This window comes from Phalacrocorax carbo, chromosome 6, assembly GCF_963921805.1.
Source record: "Phalacrocorax carbo chromosome 6, bPhaCar2.1, whole genome shotgun sequence".
NCBI lineage: Eukaryota > Metazoa > Chordata > Aves > Suliformes > Phalacrocoracidae > Phalacrocorax > Phalacrocorax carbo.
The window spans coordinates 50791957-50815151 of NC_087518.1; the positions used below are offsets into that span (position 1 = coordinate 50791957).

Below are 23195 nucleotides of genomic sequence, written 5' to 3' on the forward strand. Positions count from 1 at the left end.
TGTAGACATGTGGAGACTGCCATTTTCACTTCTCATTGAAGTAGATCAGAAAATCTGAAGCCAGATCAAGGCTGCCTAAAGAAAAAGCAGTCTGTGGTCCTACTTAAGTTACCTCCCAATAATCACTTTTGTCAAATTTTGTCAGTGGAGAGCTTGTCATGAATATGCTAATCAAACCTTGGTTACAGGTTGGGCACGCATAAAGCTACACTTAAAAATACTAACTTTGCAAAATTAAGCACTTGGCAGTGAGGAAGTGCCACAGCTGAGGCTCCTTGTACAACCTTTGCTACCGTATGTGTCACATGTTATGGTACATTCTCCAGTGACATGACTCCATGTTTTTTTTCCCCTCTGTGGCCACTGCTTCATTAGTTGCCTGAAATGCTCACCGAAGGAGACACTGTTCAATATTGTATGTAGCTTCTGCTGTTCAGGTGAAGGCCACCAGCCTTACTTGCTGTTCACTGTTTAAACCCTGTTCTGAAGATAAAGTACATACTTTCCTTCTGGATTCTTTGTGCTCATCACTGATACTATAATGCTCTGCACACACTGCATTAACTGTCTTTCCAGCACCCAAATTAGTGAAGTAGGGGTCTTCCCCATTCTGAAAGGAGGAAACTAAGGCATACAAGAGCTGAAGTTTGAAGCATCTGTGTCTTAAGTATGCCATTTTTCAATCCTTAATGTTATACAGAGAGCTCTTAATGTTGAAAAAATCTTTTCCATTGATGATAGCTGTCACAGGGTGACACTGATCAAAACAAAGGCACAAAATCAGTGGCAACCTGCAGAAATTAGATTTATGGTCTCCATTCTGCAGCATCTGTAAACTCCTCTGACAGAAGGGAATTTTTTTAAAAAATTAAAAATCAGTTCTTCAGGCATCATTCATTTGCCTTAAATATTAGCAGTTGTTTTCTCCTCTCGCAGCCCTCTGCTTTGTACATTTAACACACATGTTCTAACAAATGAGGCAGGCATTATTCTGCCTCATTACACAACCTTGATTCATCCCCAGGGCATAGTCCATCTTTACATTGGGTGAAGAAGAGATCGAGACTGGGGAGAGAGGAGAAGTAGGTGAGTGTGTTTTTAAGGATTGTGTCATAATGTGTACACACAAGGTCTTAATTAAGGTTGTATAAGCATCATGGTTCTAGCTTTTCTTAATTTGAGTGCCCAAACTGTTACCCTGATGTTCTTTTAAGTGTGTGTATATATATTTGTATGTGATGCACTTAGAATTAATCAAGGAGGCTACTACGACTCTTGCTAATGGATTAGCTGTTATCAACATAGATTTATCACCTTTCAGGTCAGCCACCAGAAGGAGGTGGGACGCTCTAAACTTCAAAGAATATCCAGCTCGGCCTTTGTAACCTTGCCCTAGAGCATACTCTATTATTCTGCAGAGTAGTGCATGAGCAGTCCAGTTACCTTGCAGAAAGAGAAAGGAACATGCCCAACATAGGACTCAAAAAAATTTTAGCAAACCAGGTCTCTTCCAAGCATGAGCAATCAGTGTTTTTTCAGACTTAACTTGATGTAGTATGGGCACTTCTTATGTTTACAAATGTAACGCCCCGATGAAAAGACAACCTTGTGCCCAACTGCAAGCATGGAGCAGTTGAAATATTTTTAACATGGACAAAACAAAGTATTTTTCCATAATTTTGTTCTTGGAAATAGCTGAGACATTTTTGATGAAGCTATCCAAAAAAAACCAGCTTGAGGCAAACACCTGGCAAGGGTAATTTCAGCCAAAACAGTTAAACTCTGGCAAAGTTTACAAACAGGTGAAGACAGAAACTTACAATAGGAAATACCTGGCAATTTATCTATATGCATCCCAGTTGCACCACCTCTGAAAGCCAGTCGTCTTGATTTTTCTGAAGGCAGATGCCACTGTGTGTTTGCTCGGATGTTATGGCTTCTCTGTTATGCACCAGAGTGGCAATTGCATTTCCTAACATAAGGATATCTTTGGACTTCATTTCAAAACACTGAGTCTGTATGTCTAAAACAAAGTTGACAGCACACATTGTCGTCTTATATGTTAGAACATTTTACATACCTTTGTGGTGTCCTTACACTTTTCCCCCCTCTTTTTCTTCTAAAAGCAAGATAAAATATTGTGTTTAGTAATGTGTTTTGCAAATCACCATTTTGTCCTGAAGCTAGTACTCCTAGATTGTTGGGTGTAGGAAAAGCCACCATTTCCATTATACGGTCACCTGGGAGCTGGGCAGCTCTGTGGCCAGGAGGAATGATGTGTGGGTACTGGAAAGGCAAGAATGATAAACGGCAGCACTGTGGTCACTTCAAAAGGTCTGAGTAAGCATTCACAGTGCCTTGTGTCCTGGGAACGCTGAGTGCTAACGTCTTGCTTGCCACCAGGGAAAATCTACTTCCCTAGGGGAGCCCTCCTCTTGGGGTGTACCCTGCGAGAAGCTGAGCTGGAGTTAAGGAAACAAATCAGCTCTCCTGCAGTTCTTCCAGCACCGGCTGGAGAGCTGCCTGCCAGAATTTGCCAGCAGAGAAACTCTTCTCTGAACTGAGCAAATTTGCAGTCAGCTTTATAGCCAAAGTCGGTATGATTTGTTTGCAAAGTTAAACAGGTTTGTTTTTTTTTTTAACTGCTGAAATAAATAAGAGCAAATTGTGTGAGGTCATAGCGCTCTGCCTTTCCAAACTGCTTCAGCTACAATCCCAGAGCAAGCTTCTTTTCTTAGCTCCCCTCTGCTCTGTCCAGAAAGCCTCCGCTCAGCCAGCACTAGGAGGGGAGAGGAAGGTTTGATGTCTCAGTGCTCTGTATTCTGAGATCTGTGGCCATGAGAAGAGCTGCAGCAGAGCCACCCTCCTCCCCGATAAAAGGCAGGGGCAGTATGAGGTCTTTGAAAACTGGAGGTGCGAGTGGACTGGCTCTGAAGCTGCTGCTTGGATGGCTGTGTGCTTTGCTGTACGCAAAGGCCCCTGCAGGTTTATATTAAGGTGCTGCCCAGACTAAACCAGTGCATTTTTTCTTTTTCCCTTCTAAATGCCTTTTTATCATTCAGGCTGTCACCTGTGTTTCCTGGCAAGGGCTGCTGGCTGGGGGAGGTCTGGCAGAGCTGAACACCCAGCTTTGGTGGTCTTTGTGTGGCTGCCTGAAAGATGGCTTAAAACAGAACCTGCTCTGTGAATACCTGCGAGTTAACATGTGTCAGCCGTGTGGCTGGAAGGTTTCTCCTTTGCTGTAAAGAGAGATTTTATAATGAATACTTTCCTTGTTATTAAAATGGGTAAATAAACAAATAGCTCCTACAGGAAGTATACTGTGTGAAGATGGGGCAAATAGATTGTAGCTTTCCAAACAAGGAAAAGAAAAAGGGGGGGAGTGGGGGGAACCCCAACCAACCACCCCAAGCTCCTCCTTAGTGCATTTAATCTATTAGAATGTGAAATGGCAATTTATCTTTCCCATTTCCTTTCCTTGTCAAACATATCCAGCCGTTGGAGCTTTCTCTGCTCCATACTAGAAATGCCAAGACTTGAAATTTGTTGCTGTCCCCCTCCTCCAGAGTACCATTATCATTTTTTCCATGGTACTTATCAACCTTACTCCTGAAAACCTCCGGAGAAAAAATGCTAATCATCCAAACTAGATTTAAACAAATTATCATTTTCAGCAAATCCATTCTGTAAGAAAATTCCCTTTCCTGTTAGCAGACTACCTGGGAGCAAATGTATCTCTGGATGTGCTGAACTGGAGCTGATTAACTTCATGAATAACTGCAAATCTTTCTTTATGAGACCACAACATGCCATAGTGGCCATGTGCCTGAGATACTGGAATCATGCTTGGTCACAGCACAGTATTCTGTGCATGTTAAAATGTTAACATGTCTCAACTGTGATTTACAGCACCAGATAATGACCATTTTGATTCCCTATGAAATGTGAATGTAGGGAGGACATTAAAAAGGTAATTCAAATGTCAATGCAAATATTATAGTCATAGAAAAATTTAGGTTGGGGAGGGACCTCTAGCAGTCTCTAGTCCAACCTTCTGTTCAAAGTAGGACTAACTTTTGTCTTTTGTGTTGCTCAGGGGCTTCTTTTGTTGTTTTTTTTTTTTGCACTTGAGTTTTGAAAATCAACAAGGATGGCGGCTGGGCCTTGTCCCGGGGCTGTACCACTCACTGAAAAGTTGTTTTCTTTATGTCCCAACTGGAATTTCCCTTTTGCAGCTTGCGTCTGTTGCCTCTTGCCCTTTTACTGTGTACCTTTTGGAAAAGTCAGGCTGTCTCCCATATCGCTTCACTTTTAGTACTGGAAAACTGTAATCAGATCCCCCTACAGCCTTCTCTTCTCCAGGCTGAACAAACCCAGCTCCCCCAGCTTCTCCTCCTGCGTCATGTGCTCCTGGCCCTCTTGGTGGCCTCAGCAGGGCTTGCTCTGATCTGATAATAAACATTAAAAATTGTTAACTATTATTTTCCACTGTTTCATGCAGTTGCAGTTTCCTTGGGTAGCCTTCAGGCAAACTGACTTTTGTCTTCATATGCGATGTGGATTTTGAACCAAGGAGGAATGATGATTCTTTTATCCATTTATGTATGCTTTTTCCTTTTTTGTTCCTTAAATCATTGCCACTTGGACAGTGTCATCCTAAACATTCTTTCATCGATATAGTACATTTTGTTCCACACAGCACTACTCGCATGTAAGATAATGCTTGGGGTGAAATTACTATCTTATTTTACTGGACTTTTCCCTGTGAGGATACAATCCTTGTATGTGATATCACGGCATAGTTCTCTTGCGATGGAGAACAGTTCTCTTCTAGTGCCTCTTCTGTTCAGATGATCTGAATTTCTCCCCAAGATTATCTTAAAAATTCTTGGAAGTTTCACAGTGTTTTACTTTCTTCCCCTCTCTGGTTTGCTTCTAAATCTCTTCTCTTCCACGCCACTTCAGTCACTGACCAATTCTTCTGAAATGCTGAAAGTCCCCTTTTTACTCATGAGTTGAATTTTTGGGAGAGAAAATAGTAATTGTTTCCCTACTATTCTACTTTTCATAGTTTTTTGTACTCTAGATGTTAGTTCAACGTCAAATTTCATTGTGCCTTAGCCAGTGAAATGAAACAGGAAGAATAATAAAGATTCTATGGCACTGTTGCTGACTTTATTATTGCATTGAATTACTGTGATGGGAGGCTTTTAACTTCCTGTATGCAGAAGGGAGAATAAATGCTACTAATGATGATAAACACACATGTCTGAATAGAGCAGCTAAGAGGTATCTTCATTAAGTCAGTGAGTCATCAATAGATAGCAACATTTTAAGTTCCATTTTAAGAAGCTACAGTATGAGGTAAGGGCTATTCTGAGAACAGTCTTGAATCAAAGTGGAGCAACTACAACTCGCTTCACTTAAAGTGAAAAAATAATAAAGGGGAGTGTAACATTTTAAACAGGCCCAGGACAGCCTATGAGAAATGCTGGGTGCTCTTTAGTGAAAGAGGAGTGACATTGCCCTAAACCAAAGACACAGATATGAACTGTAGCCCACATAGCATTCACACCAAACCTTTCTGGATGAATACCACCTGGAAAGAACACTATGAATAAAAGTAGGCTTGTGAAGGGAGATGGCCAAAAAGCTTCATCTTAAAGTTTGTCAAGAAAGGGTGAAGTCACAAAAAAGAAATTTAGTCTTCTCACAGGACAGTGAAACATGTTGAAAATGCTACAGGAGGGAGAACAGAAGAGCTGCCCTACAGGGAGGGGTGTGGAGCAAGGATTAGTAAGTAATAGTGAGGATAGGAATTAGTTAAGGTAGAGTGATTGCTGGGGAGAAAGATGTAGAAATGGGACTTGTATGGGTGGAACCAGGACTGAATTACACACTAGAGCTTCCAGTTTATCTGGAATGGCATGTTGTTAAGTCAAACTGAGAATGGGTCCATTTGATTGCAGACCACCAAGCAGGGTATCTGCATGGAGAAACAGAGCAAAGTGATGCAGACATCTACAGTGCCTTTAATGAAGCCTCAGTGGAGCAGGGTGAAAGAGCTTGTCCATGTGAAGCTACAGCCATGTCTACATTTTTTGACATGTTTTATACAGACAAGTCTGAAACATTTAAATCTATCTATCTAAACATGTACTTGTGCACGTAAAATTTATGTAGTTCATCAGCTTTGTGGATACACATCAACTTTATCGAATGCATCATATGCATGTGTTCAGGCATATTATCACAATGCACTTTTCAGAAAATGAGACTAATTTCAAAGGCATTTAGAAACGAATTGGTAACTCAGACACAGATGGCTGCAAAGGCGGAGGTGGGGAATGGGGAAAGATGAGTTCTGGCAAGGAATCATATTCGGTGCAGGTGCGCTTGTTTTAGAAGAATGGGATGCTGTCTGGGAATGAATGAGATCCATTCCTCAGCAGCGCATACAACCTGCCAAACACCCTGGGTGGCCTCCAACAGCCTCAGAGACTTTTGGTCAGAGAGAAGTTCTAAAAATGTCTCAAGTTGCTGGCATTCCCGTGCAAAAGCTGTATTAGTCGGGAGCTGTGGGGCATTCCTGGCTGTTTGGCGAGTGGGCAGAGTTAAGGTTACTTAGATGACCTGAACTGAGTGCGCACACACTTTCAAAGGATTTGAGTATGTAACGAGGAGTTTTAATTTCTGCGGTCAATTTTTCAGAAAGCTGCCTTGTTTCCCAAAGGGTTTTTTGGCAGAAGTTGAAGTTAGATCCCTGCTCCTTTAAGTGCATCCAGACTTGGTGGAACTTGAGAACAGCTTTTTATGTGGTTTGCATCCATACCATCCTTTCCGTACTTTGATCTGTATCCTCTCTGCATTATGGCGTCTATGACTGTCACTTGCGTGTCGTCTTCTGCTCTCCCTCTATCATCCAGAACGCAGAGGTTTAGGTGGTGATTCTGCAGCTTTGGGAAGTCTTTAATAAACTTGAGCCAGCAAAGCAAACCCGTGCAGTTGTACCGGCTTGCTCTGCAATGGCTTTTGAAATGCTGTCATGGACGCTCTCATGAACACTGGGAGTAGGTTACTCTCGGACTTGAAGTTTTTGGTTAGAAAATAGTATGGAAAGACAAATGAAGCACGAATGCAGTCATGTGGAATTACCTGTTAGTAGAACATTTCTCAAAGTGTCTTTGCCTTCCTCATAGACTTTTAGCTCCAAAAATAATAAGAGACACTGATAAATAAGTAATTAATATGAAATGGTGGGGAACGAGAAATGTATTCACTCTTTTTGTGATAGAAATTTTGAGAGTAGAACAGGGTAAATAGAATGTAGCAAGAAGTAACATCTGTTTGATGCTACGACTGGTGTTGCAGGTTATTGAATTAGGCACAAGTAATTGCCTGGTAGTTTGGCTTGCCTGGTTACTTTAGAGTTTTCCTTTGTTATAATTGGTCTTGGGTACACCAAACAAAGGCAAAAAGATTATTGCAAGATATAAGAGCAGAATTAGCCTTCTGCAGGGATGTGGCACACCCTATAAATTTATCATTTGATATTTTTTCCTTTTGTACGTAGTCTTTGTGTGCTTTCTCCACATTCTTAGCATGTCTCAGAAATTCCAGCATTTTTAGCAGTGAATCAGTGAGAAGAAGGGGAAAAGGCCTGTAATTGCTTTTTCCATTGTGCTTGTTAAAACCACATTGTGGGAAATGGACCCAAACACTGTCTTTTAAGTGGTGTTGAGTATGAGGCAGGTGGTATTAACTCAGGACTGCATTAACTCTTTTCAAATCTCTTTCCTGTTTCCTTGAGGAAACATGCCTGGTGTATATATGTGGCAAGGGCTGTTTGCCTGCCTCTTGCATTGACATTTTAATTTGGTCCATGATATAAATATCATTTCCCTAATCCCCCTTGCCCTGACCCTGTTTTGTCTTTTCTTCAAAGTGAGTTGACTTTTTTTTTTTCTTTAAGGAGGGGGGAGGAGATGGGAATGGTGGCTGGCTGCTCTAGTTTGGAGCATTAAATGCTTGGGGAAAAAATCTCAGGGTAACTGTTGTTTCTTTCTTTGTATTCACATGGAAATTTTTAATCTCCATCAAAGGATCAGGAGAAAATAACGTTGAGATTCAACAAGAGAGCTCCCAGCTTACATGGAATTTTTAAATGTTATTTGGCTTTATCCTTTAAGCGATGAGAACCATGAACTATGTACCTACAGGGTTCAGAATTAACTTCTCTCTTTCTTCCAACACACCCTTTTTTTTTTTTTACTTCTCCCTCCCTTTTTCTTACATCCTTTTGTTCTGTATAAACATGCAACCTCTTTTTGGCCAAAACTATAAGTGCCTTAGGATTTGTTTTGTTGTATTTATGTATACATTTCTAACATTAATTATGAGCACCAGTCTGAAATACAGCCTCATGTTCTCCTTTTGATGTAATCTGAAGAATCTCTGTTGAAGGCCATGGAGCTAAGATCAGAACCCAACCCACTGTATGCTTGCATAGTCATACAAGAGCCAACACTAGCCTGTTGGGAAAAAAAAAGGCAAAAGTAGGTATAAAAGGGCTAATAATCTGTTTGTTTGTAGTGGGGAATCACGAATACTGTCTGCACCTGTAAATGTAGCCGATTGTGCTAGTAACGATAGCAAGGGAGACCCCCTGCAACTAGCCCATGGAGAGTAATGGCAAATTTCACAGGTGGGTGCTGAGAGCAATGGTAGATTTCATGCTTCATCACAGATTAATAAAATAGGGAGGATATTAAAATGCTAATATTAATACCATTTTATGGTGTTTAACGTTAAACATGGAAAATTAAAATGAATGACAGCTGGTAAATGGAGCTGACTGTTGCGTTCAGGGTGTCTGAAGTTAGTGAGAACTAGCTGCAGGAAATAAAAGGTATGGATGCTCCTATTCCTGCTGTGGGTCAAGCCAAACAGCACCTCCCAGTACCTAGACTCTTGCAAGTTCACCTAAACTTAGACTTGAATAGACTCTTCTGATATTATAAAATATTTGATAACATCTTTTCTTTACCAGCATTGGTTAGAACCATTATTTTCTGGCTTATATGAAAGACAGAGTCTCCAGCAATACGTATGTCTAAGAGCAGAAATCACAGTACATTGAAGCGTAATTGTAAAGTATATATTTTTTTTAAGTTTAGGTGGTCAACATTTGTTTTTTTCCCCAAAACTCTTCTTGTGTTTCAGTTGGCTCCATTGTTCTTCATTTCTTACTAAAGTTTCAATAAGCTTCCCTTCATCCCAGAGGCAGTTACATTTCAGCAACAAGTAAAAGTTGGCCCTCTGTGGGCTGTAATGTATGTAATGTAATATCATACAATATAACAGGATATAATATACATAGATACAAACTCAATTCTGCAATATCATAGACACTTCTAATTTAATCTATGGTTAAAACTCACTGAAAACTTCTGCATAGCTGTGTTTAAAGATCTAGGGTATTTTCACCTAATGTTCTTCACAAGTAAAAATTTTAATTCAGCCAAACCTTATCTGTGCCCTTGCTGTCACACAAAAATCCCAGGAACACTGGGAAGATGTCATAGTGCACAGGGTCCAAGGATAAAGGGATTCTAAGGGCATGGTACTGATTCCTCTCTGATGTTGTTAGTATTTGGTAAAGTTACAATTGTTTGACCGAGTATCAATTTTTGTATCTTAAGGTTTTAGGCTTTAAATAAAATCAACCTTGAATATCCTAGGTTTATAACACTTAGGTCTGAGTCTACAGTCTTTAGAGCTGAGTGCAAATGACTGAGGTGCGCTATGAGCTATTAGGTACATTTAATATAGACTTTTCCAGGGGTTACCTTTGTTTTTTTAAATTTTATCTTCTCTTGAATTCTCAGCTGTTTCTTGCATACACGCCATGAATTTCAACTGCCCTGTTGTCTTCACTTCCCCCACATATGCACTGTCTCTTGCCAACACTCCCTTTGCTGTGACCCACTGTGTGAATGGAGGATTCTATCCCAGATATAATTCTAATTTTTATATGCTTAAGATATGATCTGAATCAACCCCTTTCAAAATTGCTGCCATCCCCTGTTGTTCTCATGGGACTGAAGCCACATAAGGTGCTCCAGGGATTAGTCCCACTTTCCTTTACAAGAAACAATTTGACGGCACTCTCAATCTTTGGCTGTTTATTTGAAAACCTACTACTTTCTGTCAAGGTGAAAACAGACAGATGTCACTTCAAAAATAAAATTTTGGGGAATGAAAGATCATGAAAAAGTCTCGTCACCTGAGCTGGAATTTATGAAAGCATGTTTATTTTGGCAAATGTTTCTCAAAAGCAGGTTCATTTTTATCCTCTCTACCATCTGGAATTTCCTGTGAGGTGTCAGAGCATGGTTGCTCTGATTTGGCTTAGAACTGCCTTTCTGCCAAAATTTTGTGTGTGTCCCCTCCTCTGCTTCTGTCTACCTTCCCACTTACTTTCTCCTGGTCATAGTAGATTTTTCCTTAAGCTGATCTCAGTGGGTATTTAATTCTTGCTTCTTGGTGCTAAAGAAAACAACAAGCTTAGAAACCAGGGTGATGCCAAGTTTTAAAACCTGAAGAGAATAAAAAAATACATTCTTCAGCATAGAGACTTACACTTATTTCTTCTTAATATAGGCACGGGTAGTTCAGGATTTGATTGTAAGAATTTTTAACACACTAGACCAGGAACCTTTTTGGTTTGTTTTCTCCTGAATCTAGGTTACAGGCTAGCTGGGTCTTCCAAACTTGTGCTATTTTTTTCTCTCATGATGAAGTTTTTCAGTCCTATTCCTCCATTGATTTAAATGCCTTTCCTAGTGCCAGCCAGATGTTTGGTTTCCCCCTCTGTTGACAGTCAGGTAATATTCTCATGCCATCACTTCGTATATCCACATTTGCAAGATCTGTCACAAAAAATGTTGTCACTGAGTGCCTTACTGCATATTTTCCAATACTTTCCAAAGGCAAACTCCTTTAATGTCATATATAAATTCTGCTTAAACAGCAAGCAAAGGCAAACCTTCCTGGTCTTCCTTTTCCAGTAAGGAGGGTGTGTTTCCGAGCCACATCTTATGGATGACCCGGAGATTTACTCCACCTTTGCCGAAGCAATGTGGCTGGCACTTCAGAGAATTGCAGGGAAGCTTCAGGAGTTTGGCCAAGAAAGAGTAAACTGTCGAAAACCAGGCAAAACTCTGTCTTTCCCCCTTTCCACTGCTTTCCTTTCCTACCACGTTGTGTTGTCCTCTGCATCAGGCTATTTAAGACTGCCAAATACTTGGATATTTTATAGGTAATGTATCTTATAAATGCCATGGCCAGCCTCTGAGGGAAACACAGGATTGTCGGTTTTGGATGGAGTATAAAACCCAAGCAGGAAATCATTGCTGAATGGCACAGCTGTGGGCAAACATTTTAAGCTAGTAAAGTGCCCATCTGCACAGCCACACGTGTGTTGGAGTGCGGGGCCAGGACGGCCGTGGCAGAGCACGCCTGTAAGTGGTTAGCAGGGAGAGATTTGGTGATTAAAGAATGAAGTGTTTTGCTTCATTAGTTCCTGAAATACAGATCTCTGAAGGTGACTATAAACCTATCTTCAAGAAGAAGAGACTGAAGACTAGAGCGTTTTCCTTGTCTGTAATGAAAAATAAAAGTGGAATTTCAGATCTGGGATGGGTTAGATCATCCCACTGCAAGACGGAGGATATGACACAACCTACAGTTGAGGACTGAAGGAGAAGTTTGTCAAGAAAAAGGAAAACACTGTATTTGTTCATAGGCCTGCACTGGTGATCGCAACTGAATCTTCCCATCAAAGTTAGAGAAAAGAAAGACTCTTTTGGTCCTTTTCCTGTTCTCTGTCATTGACCTGAACAGGAGCCTGGGTGGGTTATGAGCTGTGTGTTTCTTAAAGTTTGAACTGTTTAAGATCCCCCTTTGCTAGAGATTTTGCCAACCAAAATCACTTTCAGGATACTCATTCTAGTACTTCCCTTTTTTAATTTAACCTAGTTTTTGCTGTCTTCCATTCTAAGTAACTCCTCTTTCTTTGCAGGTTATCATTTGTTGAGTTCCTGTAGCCAAGTTCTCTGTGTTAGTTCTCCCAATCGTTCCTCTGAAGTTTAGCACTTCCTCTTATACATGCCAAGTTTGAGTTCATTTTCCGCATGATTTTCCCAAGCACTATTTTAAATAATCCACAATTCAGTAACTAAATGCAGATTGTTAAAATAATGAAACAACAACAATAAAGCTCTTTTAAGACTGCATCTCACACACTCCAACTTCAAAAACTATTGATTTGGGGTTTCTTTCCAAATACTTCATTGAAAAATAAAATTATCTTCTAATAGTCAAAATTAAATTACCAGGGTTATAATCCCATTGTATCGTACATATTCGTCTGTTGGGGAGGGTTTTTTCTTGATTCATTGTAATATATAAATCAATGCAAGTGTAAAAATAATTTATTGCTCAGGGTCCTTGTTTGAGGCATAAGTGCCTTGGGGTCAAGTCCCTGCTTTATCACAAACCCCTTGTGATTTCTCTGCCTCCTCCTATTGGGGGTGTCAAAACAAATATAATAAAAGTTGAAATCTGTTCGCAGGGAAGATGGGTGTATTGCCAGCTGAAGCCTTTGGAAGCTTTCTGTTGCCTGATGTATTTTGGATTGGGGCACCTAAAGAGTGTGAAACTCTTGGGACGTAAACTTATTAAAATGTACTGATTTTTCTTGGTTAAAGAACTGAGTCTTTAAAACATTCTTGATGTTTCATGTGAGCAGGAGGACATCATTAATGTCTATGTCATAAATATTTTAAGAATCAGATATTTCACATATCCTTGACCATTCCCATTTTCTTTGTCACATGGAAAAGGAGCCTCTTTGGTTTTTTCTCCATAGGCACTTTACTCTCTTTTCCTCTCAGTTGATGCCATTTTTTAAGACACATAAAGTGGATTTCAGTTGTCATTAGGATGTTGCTACTGTTCTGCATTCTATCTGTACACAAGCACAAATTGCAGGGTGATGCTATATTAAATGATAGGCATCTCTGTTAAAATATAGCAGAATTTGTTCTGAAGGTGAAGCTTCTTCCTCATTTTGAATCTTCCTTATGTCGTAATCTGTTAAGGAAGCATGTGACTAGTGGACATTTTCTTAATGCCAGGTATCTTGAAGTACCTGACATTTTTATTTGTTCTCATGAAAAATGTCCAGAATGTCTCATAACATTATGCAAAGAAGATGAAGACATGTAAGTTTTAGCGTTCGTGGACTTCATGTGTGCTGCTTCTTCCCCAGGACAATCACATCTCTCCGGAGTGAACTGATTCCACACCTGGTTAGGAAACAGTTCTCTTCTCCTATATCATTGCAGCAAGGACTAGACAAAAAAGAAGAGGACCAGAAGAAAAAAGAACAAGCATCCCTAGGTCAGTAAAAGCATCAAAGATCTAATGAAGGTTTTAAAGCCTGTTTACTACAGCTGAATTACTGGGCAGAGTAAAGAATTAGCCTGAACCACTAGTTCAGGGATTATTTTTTTTCCTCTTATACTTCATGATAGCAAAGATTATAGTGGATTTCTTTTTCAAACACTACTGTGTATTATATAAATATTTTTGTCCTTCCTTATTTTGGTGTAAATCAAGAGCAAATCAGCTAGGGGCTTTATATTTTTTCTTGTGGAATACAGTACAGGTAAATGCACTTTTGAATATTTTATTTTAGGAGGGAGTTCCTAAAATTGCATAGAGCAACAGACTAAGCCTTAACCTCCCTGCACTGGGAACTGGACAGAATCTCAGATCTTGGAATTTAGTTTTAGTATTTCTGCTGTCTCCTTGTGTGACCTTGGGCAAAACATTGCATCTGTCCCGATGCCTTGGTTCCCACCTGCAGAATAAAAATAAGCACTTACTACATGTGATAAAATCTGTTAATGATTGCTAAGTATCTAGCCATTCAGAAGATGTGAGGAAAAGATTTCCCTTCACAAACAGTATTTTAATAGTATCCCTCTTCAGAAAGTATTTCATTAAATCCTGTCTAACTTCATGCATGTGTGTGTTCTCCAGACATTTATAGCTTTATAAAGGAAGATAATAGCTTGCTGAAACCTGCTCCAGATAACTCTTGTTGGAATGATCATAGAGGAGATATGAATGAATCTCTCCATGAAGGAAAAGTGCGCTGCTACGTCCACATAATGAAAGAGGGACTGTGCTACCGAGTGAATACTCTTGGGTTGTATATTGAAGCTAACCGACAGGTGAGAAAAATACAGAGCTGCCACGTGGAAATACAGCAGTAGTTTATGGGACATTTTAGCCTCCAGGAGTGGCTCCCAGAAATACAACTAAGGAGTGTGTGGGAATTGAACCAGTGCCATGTTATCTAGGCACATCACCCTAATGGTTGCTGGATAAGGACATGAAGCCAGGAAGCAGTTCTGTCACTAATTTATTCCATAGCTTTGATTTAGCGAAGAAAACCCCCACCCCACACATTCTTCTGGGTTTTTTGGGTGACAAGACCTGCAGCCAAAGAGCCAAGAAGCATGGAAAATGAGGCTGGAAGTAGCTTTGATAGATCATCTAATCAATGTCCTCCATGTCCTAAAAGCAAGATCAGTTCTGACTGGACTCTTCCTAACAGATGTTTATCTAAGTGATAATGACAAAGTTTATTAAAGTTTTGCAGGAAGACTTAAACTACCTATATATTCAATTTGCCTAATGCTTTTCATTATGAAAGAATTATTTTATGGACAGGTTTCACTATAGTGGCACTCCAGGTAAACACAGAGGTGAAATGTTGATGTGTCATAGCTTTTACTTTCACGCTACTGAGAATTCATAAAATAAAAGATCACAGAGGAGGATTAGAGAAATCCTGTACTAGCTTATGAGCTGATGATTACAAGCTTTTAATATGTTTGGCGGGGGGGTGTTGGGTTTTTTTTCCTACGCTGGCTGATGCAATGTACAAGTTCTCACTTCACTCTGCTAGTGATGAACTTTTTTGCTATCAGAAGTGAAAAGTTTCCTCTAATTTTGAAAGACAGATAGGGAGTGCAGTAGGGAAAGACTCAAGTTTTCTGGAACTGGGGCTGGGAGAGCAATAAAGTTGTATTGGGGATCCTGGAATTGGTCACTGTCTTGCCTTTGCTCTCAGATTGAGTTGATTTCTTTTTAATAAAATGAATGGATGAATTTATGCAAATTAGAATTGCAGCATGGCAGAGTGAGTTCACACACTGGAGCTCTTTCTCCTTGGTGCCTGTAGAGGACCATAGAAAAAACGTTATTTGCTTTGCAGTTAGGGACATGAGGAAGAGAGGAGGGAGGCAGCACTGCTTCAGAAAGGGACAACTTTCCCCAAGAATATCAGGAACAAGTGTGCCCAAAGGGTTAAAGGAGAATGCCGCTTGCTAGGGGAAGTGTGCGTGTACATTTGGCAGCAGCCGCTTCAGTAAAAAGTTATTGAGTTGAGCCAGTCAGACTCCATGTGGGTTTTTTTGTGTTGGTTTTCTCTTTTTTTTTTTTTAAGCTAAATATTCTACATTTTGGTCAGTTCAGGAAATGTGTTTGCTCCTGGGTGGTACATAGAATTAGTATTTTGAAATCACATTGGGGCCTTCAATGTTGGAAAGGATTTTCTTTGAATTTTTAACTTTTCCAGATTGGTAAAATTTCTAAGGAAACTATGTGGAGGTAAAACATAAAATGGAGCTTAATGAGGGGCTGTGAGAAAGGAGTTCCTTTTTTCAGTGCCACTGCATTTTGTTTCTCTTGCTAATCCTCATAAAAGACACACATTTAATTTTATCAAGGGGTTTTACCTGTTTTGTTGGTCTCTAAGGGAGACTTTTGGTGTCTTGTTTTGCTCTTATCTTGGTCTTCATAGACCAGATTCTGATTCCCTGGCTACAAAGCCACAACCTATAACTTTGCTGTCCAAGAGGACAGACTCATGGAGCAGTAGCAGTCCAGTCCAGTAGCTGTGGGAAGGAATGGCATCCTAACCCATTGCCCTTCTGGTGAGGAAACACCTTCCTGACATCATTTCACTTCCAGCTGGGTTTCTGGATGCCAGCAGCCTGTGTGTGGGCAGGTGGGTTCAGGAGGGAGTTATCTTCAATAGCAGGAAATAGTTTCTTTGTAAGATGAATTAAAAGCAAACACATCTTAAACCTTCCCTTGACCCAGGCACTCCCTCTGACTCCTGCCCCTTATCTAACCTTCCTTTTCAGAGCAAAATGCTTGAGCTGGTAGCTTTCTTGGGTCACCCCTCAGGCTGCACTGCCATTGACTGATTCTAATAAGGGCTTTGCTCTGGCCAGTGAAATGCTTTCTTTATTTCACAACACCACCTTTCCACTGAGGAGGGTAAAAGCCTTTCTTCGTTTCTTTCCCCTCCCACGGAGCAACACTGGATAGTAGGAATCTTCTCAACTTATGCTGTAGGTATGCTTTGGTGTATGTTCCTCTCTTGGATCTATCTGCTGTGGCTGCCCAGCTACATGTCAGGTGAGGACAACATCCATTCACCAAGCCAGCATCATCCAGGTGGACTGGCCTAGTTTGTGTTTTGGTAAGCTGGTGGTTTTCAGTAGTGTCTGCACCTTGGACTAAAGGATCTAACCTACTCTTGTTTTTTTTTAAAAAAAAAAAAAAACAACAAAAAACAACCCACAAATCTAGTGGGAAGGGCCATCTTCAAGACGTAAGGAGCTACAGATGTGGAAATTTCTACTGGGGACAATAGGCAGCCTGAAATGATAGCTCATCTGAGCTCATCTCACTTATCTGAATGAAGTGTTAGATGTGAAAATTCTTATTCTATGAAAAACAGCACTATTTTTCCATCCTTGCATGCTGGAAGGGAAATGGGCTGGTCATATTATGAATATCCAGAGAATTTCTTGCAAGTATCATCTCATTTGAGATGTTGAGATATTTTTTTCTGACCCGATCCCAACTTCTTCAGATCTGTGGGATCTGCTTCTTGAGGTTCACTCCCTAGCCATCAGCTCTGTTGTCCCAGCTTTCTCAGGAAGTCATTTTACCCAATCTACTGTATGGCAGCTCCCTTGTAGTAGCCAAAATTAGCATAGCAGTAGAGATCTCAAAGATAAACTTTCCTAAGAGTTTTTTAAAAATAGGTGCCGGGGTAGAGAAAAGAGACTTAATGAGTGCCGCTTCCTTCCCTCAGGCAAACCCAGTTACACAGTCACTATGCTGAGACTCCAGTTGACCTCCCAGATGGACAGTCAGTGCATACATCCTGCCTGGCCGACAGCGTGTGTGGAGCTCCACACCAGCCCCAGCACATGTTGCCTTGCACTCAGGCATATGACTTGCTGTGTCACAGACCTTAGTGCTCATGCATCACTCTGCCGCTGTCTGTATCCCCCGTGTTTCTTCGACACACATCTCTGTCCTACCAAGATGCATCATACATTGCATCACCCCTACAAATAAATCTATACAGCACTGTGTCTGTGCATTGCTGCGAGACTCCCACCTCCCCTGAAATCTGTGCTGTCATCGCCTCTTCTGTGGTGTGTGACCTTGGACCCAGCCTGACGCCAGGAGATGCAGAATGCCTCGGGCTGCTCTTTCACCCAGAAAGGGAGGAATGATGGAGTGATACCGCATCCTCCTACAATGCTGGCTACCCTTTCTTTTCAGGAGCCAGTTTGGAATTGCTCTCCGTGGGTTTGTTCTTGGCTACCTCATGGGTCGTGTCTCTCTCTATTACCATCGCTGATTTGTCTGCTTATCTAACACCTGCCTTCTCTCTGTCAAGAGCCTTTTCTCCTGCAGCTTTCCACCATCTGGAATAGCCACTTGATCAACTTTAGTTTCTTTCTCCTTAAACATCTGAAATACTTTTTTGTTGCCTGTACCTCAGCATGCTACCTTATTGAGTGGGCTGAACATAGTCATCTTTTCATGCCAGTTTACTGGTTTATATTTGATATTACTTGCTTCCCCCCTTGCATTACTGAATGGTGTAAAACACGTTGAGCTGCATTTGAAATGGCAGATGCTGGACATTGTAGTAAGGTAACGGATGTCACTGTTCAGCTGGAGTCAGCCTGCTTGCTGCTTCTCCACAGGTGGGAAGCTGAGTTGAGAGGAGGCATGCAGTGCATTGCAGTGGAAGTATACCTGTCTCCTTTACAAAAGGGGAAGATGATAAATCACACATATCTGGTTGCAGATTTAAAATGCAGGAACCTTCGTTTTCCTTTAAGTTGAAATGTTTATGGTAGATGCACTAGTGCGATGGAAACCAAAGGCATCTTTGAGCTGTTTATGTAACATATGGGTACAGCACTGTCACGTTAACTTGTGACGTACATTTTTCCATCCAGGTTCCCAAGCTGTTGCTTAATCTGGGTCTGGAAGAGCCACTGGTTCATGGGTCTGCACAGGTCACTGACAGAGGCATGGTAAGTGTTCCCTTTCCCTGGCTCTGCTCTTTGAATACAGTGTGCATGCCCTCTGCTTCAAGAACTGCCTTTCTAAAATTGAGTCCCACTGTTGGAAGTGAAGCTGAGTTCTGAAGTGTGGAATTACAATGTAGGTGACAGAGCCCAGAGTCTCCTCGTAGGCTTACCCATGGGATACTGCCTTTCAGTCTCTGTCTTTAAAAATGTTTGGTAAAAATTCTGTCTTACTCCAAAGTTAGACACTGCAGTCTGTTGTTCCCTAATGGCAGTTCGTGGTAGCTCTGCTTCTTGCTAAAGCATTTTGGTTGAATACCAGCTTCAAGCCTCCTTTTCACAGGTCTCACTTGTCAAATCTTAGTGAAACCAGTGAGTACCAGCAGGACTATTCTTACTGTGCTTATGTTACTGCATGAGGCCTACAAAGCCAGACCAGCTAATGGAGTTTTGCCAAGCTAATGGACCTTGGGGAGAGTGTCCAACTGTCTGCCTATGGGATGGACCCCATATTTCTAGGTCTTTCCTCTGCCAAGGATCTGTAATGGTAGAGCAGTGTACACTTTGTTGATAAGTGCTTGAGACGTGCTGTTTGGAAGAGGTGTATGAAGAACACATATCGGAGAGCTCAGGGTACTTTTGCCAGTTTCCATTCTTTTCTTCCCTAGGTTGGATCGGACAGCATCATTGGGTCATCCACACAAGTTGGGGAGAAGACATCCATTAAACACTCCATCATTGGCAGCATGTGTACCATAAGAGACAAAGTTAAGATAACAAACTGCATCATCATGAATTCTGTTACAATTGAGGAAGGGTATGTCACCTCTTTGTATCTCAGTCCCCTAAATTTGCAGTTTCTTTTTCTAGATAGACTCTGAGTCCGTAATTTTTGTACTGTAAGCAATCCTCAGCTGGAACAGTTGATTCCAGGGGGTGTGTTTCTAAAGACCAAGTCAGAAATAAGTCTCTATAAACAGGCTACAAATGCACAAGTATTGAATTAATGAGAGGGCTGCAGTCTTGGAACATAATTTTCCTCTTTTTAGAGGTGATTATATCATCTTCAGAACGTGTAAGTTAAGTGGATGTATGAGTCAGTATGAGCTTGTGTGTCATCCTTCCAACTTTATTTTAGTGGCTGGGTCTATGAGTATATTTTAAACATTTGAGGCAGGAAACGTATTTTGAAGTGGTACACTTACCAACTAGACATGTTCTTACCACCTTTGAACATTACACCTTCACTAAAAATGTAATTTTCTTTGGCCCTTTTTTGCCATCTTGCATCTTTACCATTGCACATGCTGAGTAATAGAATAAATGAATAAACTTTTCAAAGAGAAGATCTGCCAGCTAGTAGAGGTTTCCCATGCATTAAAGACACTGACTAAATAGGTAGCCTTGAGCCGTTCATTTCCAAATGTGGGAAAAGTGGCCTATCTGTAATTGTTGATGTCTGTATGCCCCCATCTTTCCATACGTGCTGGCTTCCTGTGGATGTCAGTGGAAAGGAAACTGCTGATTGAGTCTGTGCAGGCCTGTGTAAATTCCCTGTTCCTTCATGGCTTGAGGTTTGCTTCGGGCCTCAGGAAAAAGGCCAAACTCTTAAAAAATGCCAAGTTGGCTCTGAAAGTTGCATATCTGAAAAACAAAAAACCCCAAAGGATGTGGGGTCTATGGAGGATACTACTGTTACATAACTAAATTACAGGTAAGTATGGTACCTTACTGCCAAGTGTTTGTCTTTAATAGAAATCCACAGTAATTTCAAGCACATCATAAATCAGAATTCCATTGAGTATAGAAAATAGCTGGTTTCCAGTTCAGTCACAAATGGGTCCAGTATGGCCGTATCACAAGCACTGCTGTCATAACTTCTTATGACAGAACCTCTGTCGTGTGATCATGAGACCCTCTGTCATTTTGATTAATTAACTGATGCCACAGTCATATGGTGTGGTTTTGCATATGAGGTGAGCAGCTCTACCATGAAATCACAGAGGCAGCTAAGTGTATAAATAGTGCTATCTTAATGAAGAGTTCCAAATCAGCTTGTGTTTGTCTGCACTGGTATATAGTAATATTCTCTCCTAAATCCTAATTTGAGCTCAGAGTCATTATCTTAAGCATTCCACAAAATTCTGTAAGCATCATAAAGATGGTGATACGTATTTTTTTAAGAGGGAAGAGCTAACTTTTGGGGTAACATCTTTGTGAATTGCTGGAAAACAGTGTAATCCCTGGTCACTCTCAGTGAAAACAATGTAGCCACCACTGAGTGAAAAACCTCATAGTCCCAGGGGTTTACCCCTTCAGCTGCTCTATGGTTACTGCACGCTGACTCAGTGGAGTCAAGAACATGGAGCTTTATTTCAAAGCATCTTGTAATTCATATTGTGTAGATCTGCACAGATACTGAGCAAATAAAGTATTTCTTATTGCATTGTGCTAAGTCTTAAGTTTAGAGGGATATGAAGTCATGCATATACAGGTAGCGAGATACAGAAATATTGTAGCTGCTGAGTTTCGTTGATAGAGGTCTTGCTTGTAATGCAGCAAAGAATTTCTATGTATTTTGACCCTCTTTCATTACTTTGATTAAATCTGATAGATTTTTGTTAAAATGCTAATGGTTCTTACATGTGTTGATAGATCCATTTGCAACGGGCAGATAAATGGTATGTGGGTTTTGCATTAAATTGCCCACAATGGACAACTTCTCTTTACAAACATCTCTTCTCCCAAGTGTCTCTAAAATAACTCAGGCTTTATCTAATCACTGACTTCAGAAAATGTCTTGGACTTTAATTGGAAAGTCAGTATGTGTTGGCTGATAAGGGTCAAAATAAGCATAATAAAGTGCCTTAACAGATCTAATTCATTTTTTGTTGCAAATGTCCAACAAGTAAGCCAATTTTAACACTAAGGTACTGTATATTAGAAATGTCTGGAATTGCACTGAGAAGTGGATAAAAACTGTGTCATTTTCAAAAAATATACATTTTATTGCTGACAGGAGCAGGTCCACCAAACTAATGGACTACTATATTAATGCCCTCATCAAACGTAAGTGGTAACTGAAGGCTAGTCCCAGCAGTATTCATTGCAATAATACGAACCTGAATCAGTAGGCTGAGAAGACTGCAGTAGGGTACATATTTTGGGAAAGGCAGAGCTGTTTAGATAACCCAGAGAAGAAAGAAAGATCGGGTAAACAATTTCTGAAAGGTTAGAGACTGGGAAGAACCAAATACAAAAATTGTTCCACATGCTAAGTTCATTTATCAAGAGTTATGATTATACATGGCACTGCCTGGGTCATTCCCTTATCACTTACCTCTAGCTGCTTCACTTTCCTCTAGCTTCTCTGAGTTGAATCTTACCTTTCTTTCCCCCCGCCCGTCTCAGCTGCAAAAGTGATCAGCAGCTTCAGTTTACTATGTCAATAGAGAAAAAAAAACAACAACAACAAAACAACAAAAAACACCCCAGATTAAAAAGTTTTATCTCTTGATGGTTTTCTTGTAATGTGATTTGAGGATCCTGTGCCATAGTTCCTGTGGCTTCAAGGTTCACAAATTACATCTCCAAACCAGAAAAAGGTTTTGAATAGCCTTGCCATGTTTGATACCAGCTTCTGAAAAGGATAAATAGATTCCTCTGGGCAGATGGGAACACCACAAGGTGCTTAGAACAAAAATAGGTTCCTATTGTTAGGCTGTGGTTGGCTCGTTATTGGAGAAGCAGAGGTTATGACCTAGATGATGATGACCTTCCCAACCAAATGAATCAAGGAACTAGGGTTAGCTTGGGCAGTGCCATTGCATACTGTTTGCAAATTATGATCCATTCTCCAGCAATGGCTAGTGTGTTTGATGCTCTGGAGGACCAGTAGCAGGGCTTTTTGTTTTCCCTGGTATGTAGGACTTCTGTTACATTATATATGTCTCCTGTGAAGTGATTTGAGTAGATATGAATCCCACCCTTATAAGAGATTAGAGGGGATTAAATAAATTAGTAACATGCGCAAAATAATTGGTAGCCCTTTCTTAATGTGTTTCCCACTGTGCAGCTAATTCTTCCATCAATGAGACAATAAAATAGCAAAGGTTACATATGTGCTGAATGATGGACATACTTGACCAAGCTGGGAGGGATGTAATTTTTACAACAGCACAAGTGCTGAGAGATGCTGACTGCCCAGGTGACAGGCTGCAGCAGGGAAACGGTTCTTGTTTCCCTCTGGACGGCTCCCCAGAGCTCACTGACAAATTACTGCACTGATTTACATAGTTGGAGAAAATCTACTAATCGAGCTGAAATTATAGGTCACTTGAAAACTTTGTGTATCTGAATGCTCCTGCAGTAGCTCTACGTGTCCTCAACCTCTATAGTATCTTAGGGCTGCCCCTTCGGTTTGTTCTGTTTGCATGAGAGGTGGTGCAGTCCCTGGACTCCTGTATCTTTGGTGCAGGAGTCCCCTCTTTATAGCTCGCTTGCAAAGGAGCAGTCTGTAACGTGGGCAGGCTGACTGAAGCTGGTTATGTAGGGAGACAGTGCCATTTGCAAATGAAAAGTGATGCCTCTGATACATTAACTCCACCCTGGCATCTTCAGAGAACAGAAATTACTGCTGTTGGGGCTTGCAGACAATCTCACAACTGATTATGCTGACTTGAGTGTGATAACTGTGTTTCATTTGGT

The 23195-nt window shown here is 40.7% G+C and overlaps 1 protein-coding gene across 2 annotated transcripts in view; it reads left to right on the top strand.

The window, feature by feature from the left end:
• EIF2B3 (eukaryotic translation initiation factor 2B subunit gamma) overlaps nt 1-23195 on the top strand; it is a 104724-nt gene that overhangs the window by 59796 nt on the left and 21733 nt on the right. For both annotated transcript variants that reach the window (XM_064455232.1, XM_064455233.1), the window contains 4 exons: nt 13334-13464; nt 14110-14303; nt 18417-18494; nt 19157-19305. In XM_064455232.1, the coding sequence (XP_064311302.1) occupies nt 13334-13464; nt 14110-14303; nt 18417-18494; nt 19157-19305 (552 nt within the window). The remainder of the gene's footprint in view (nt 1-13333; nt 13465-14109; nt 14304-18416; nt 18495-19156; nt 19306-23195) is intronic.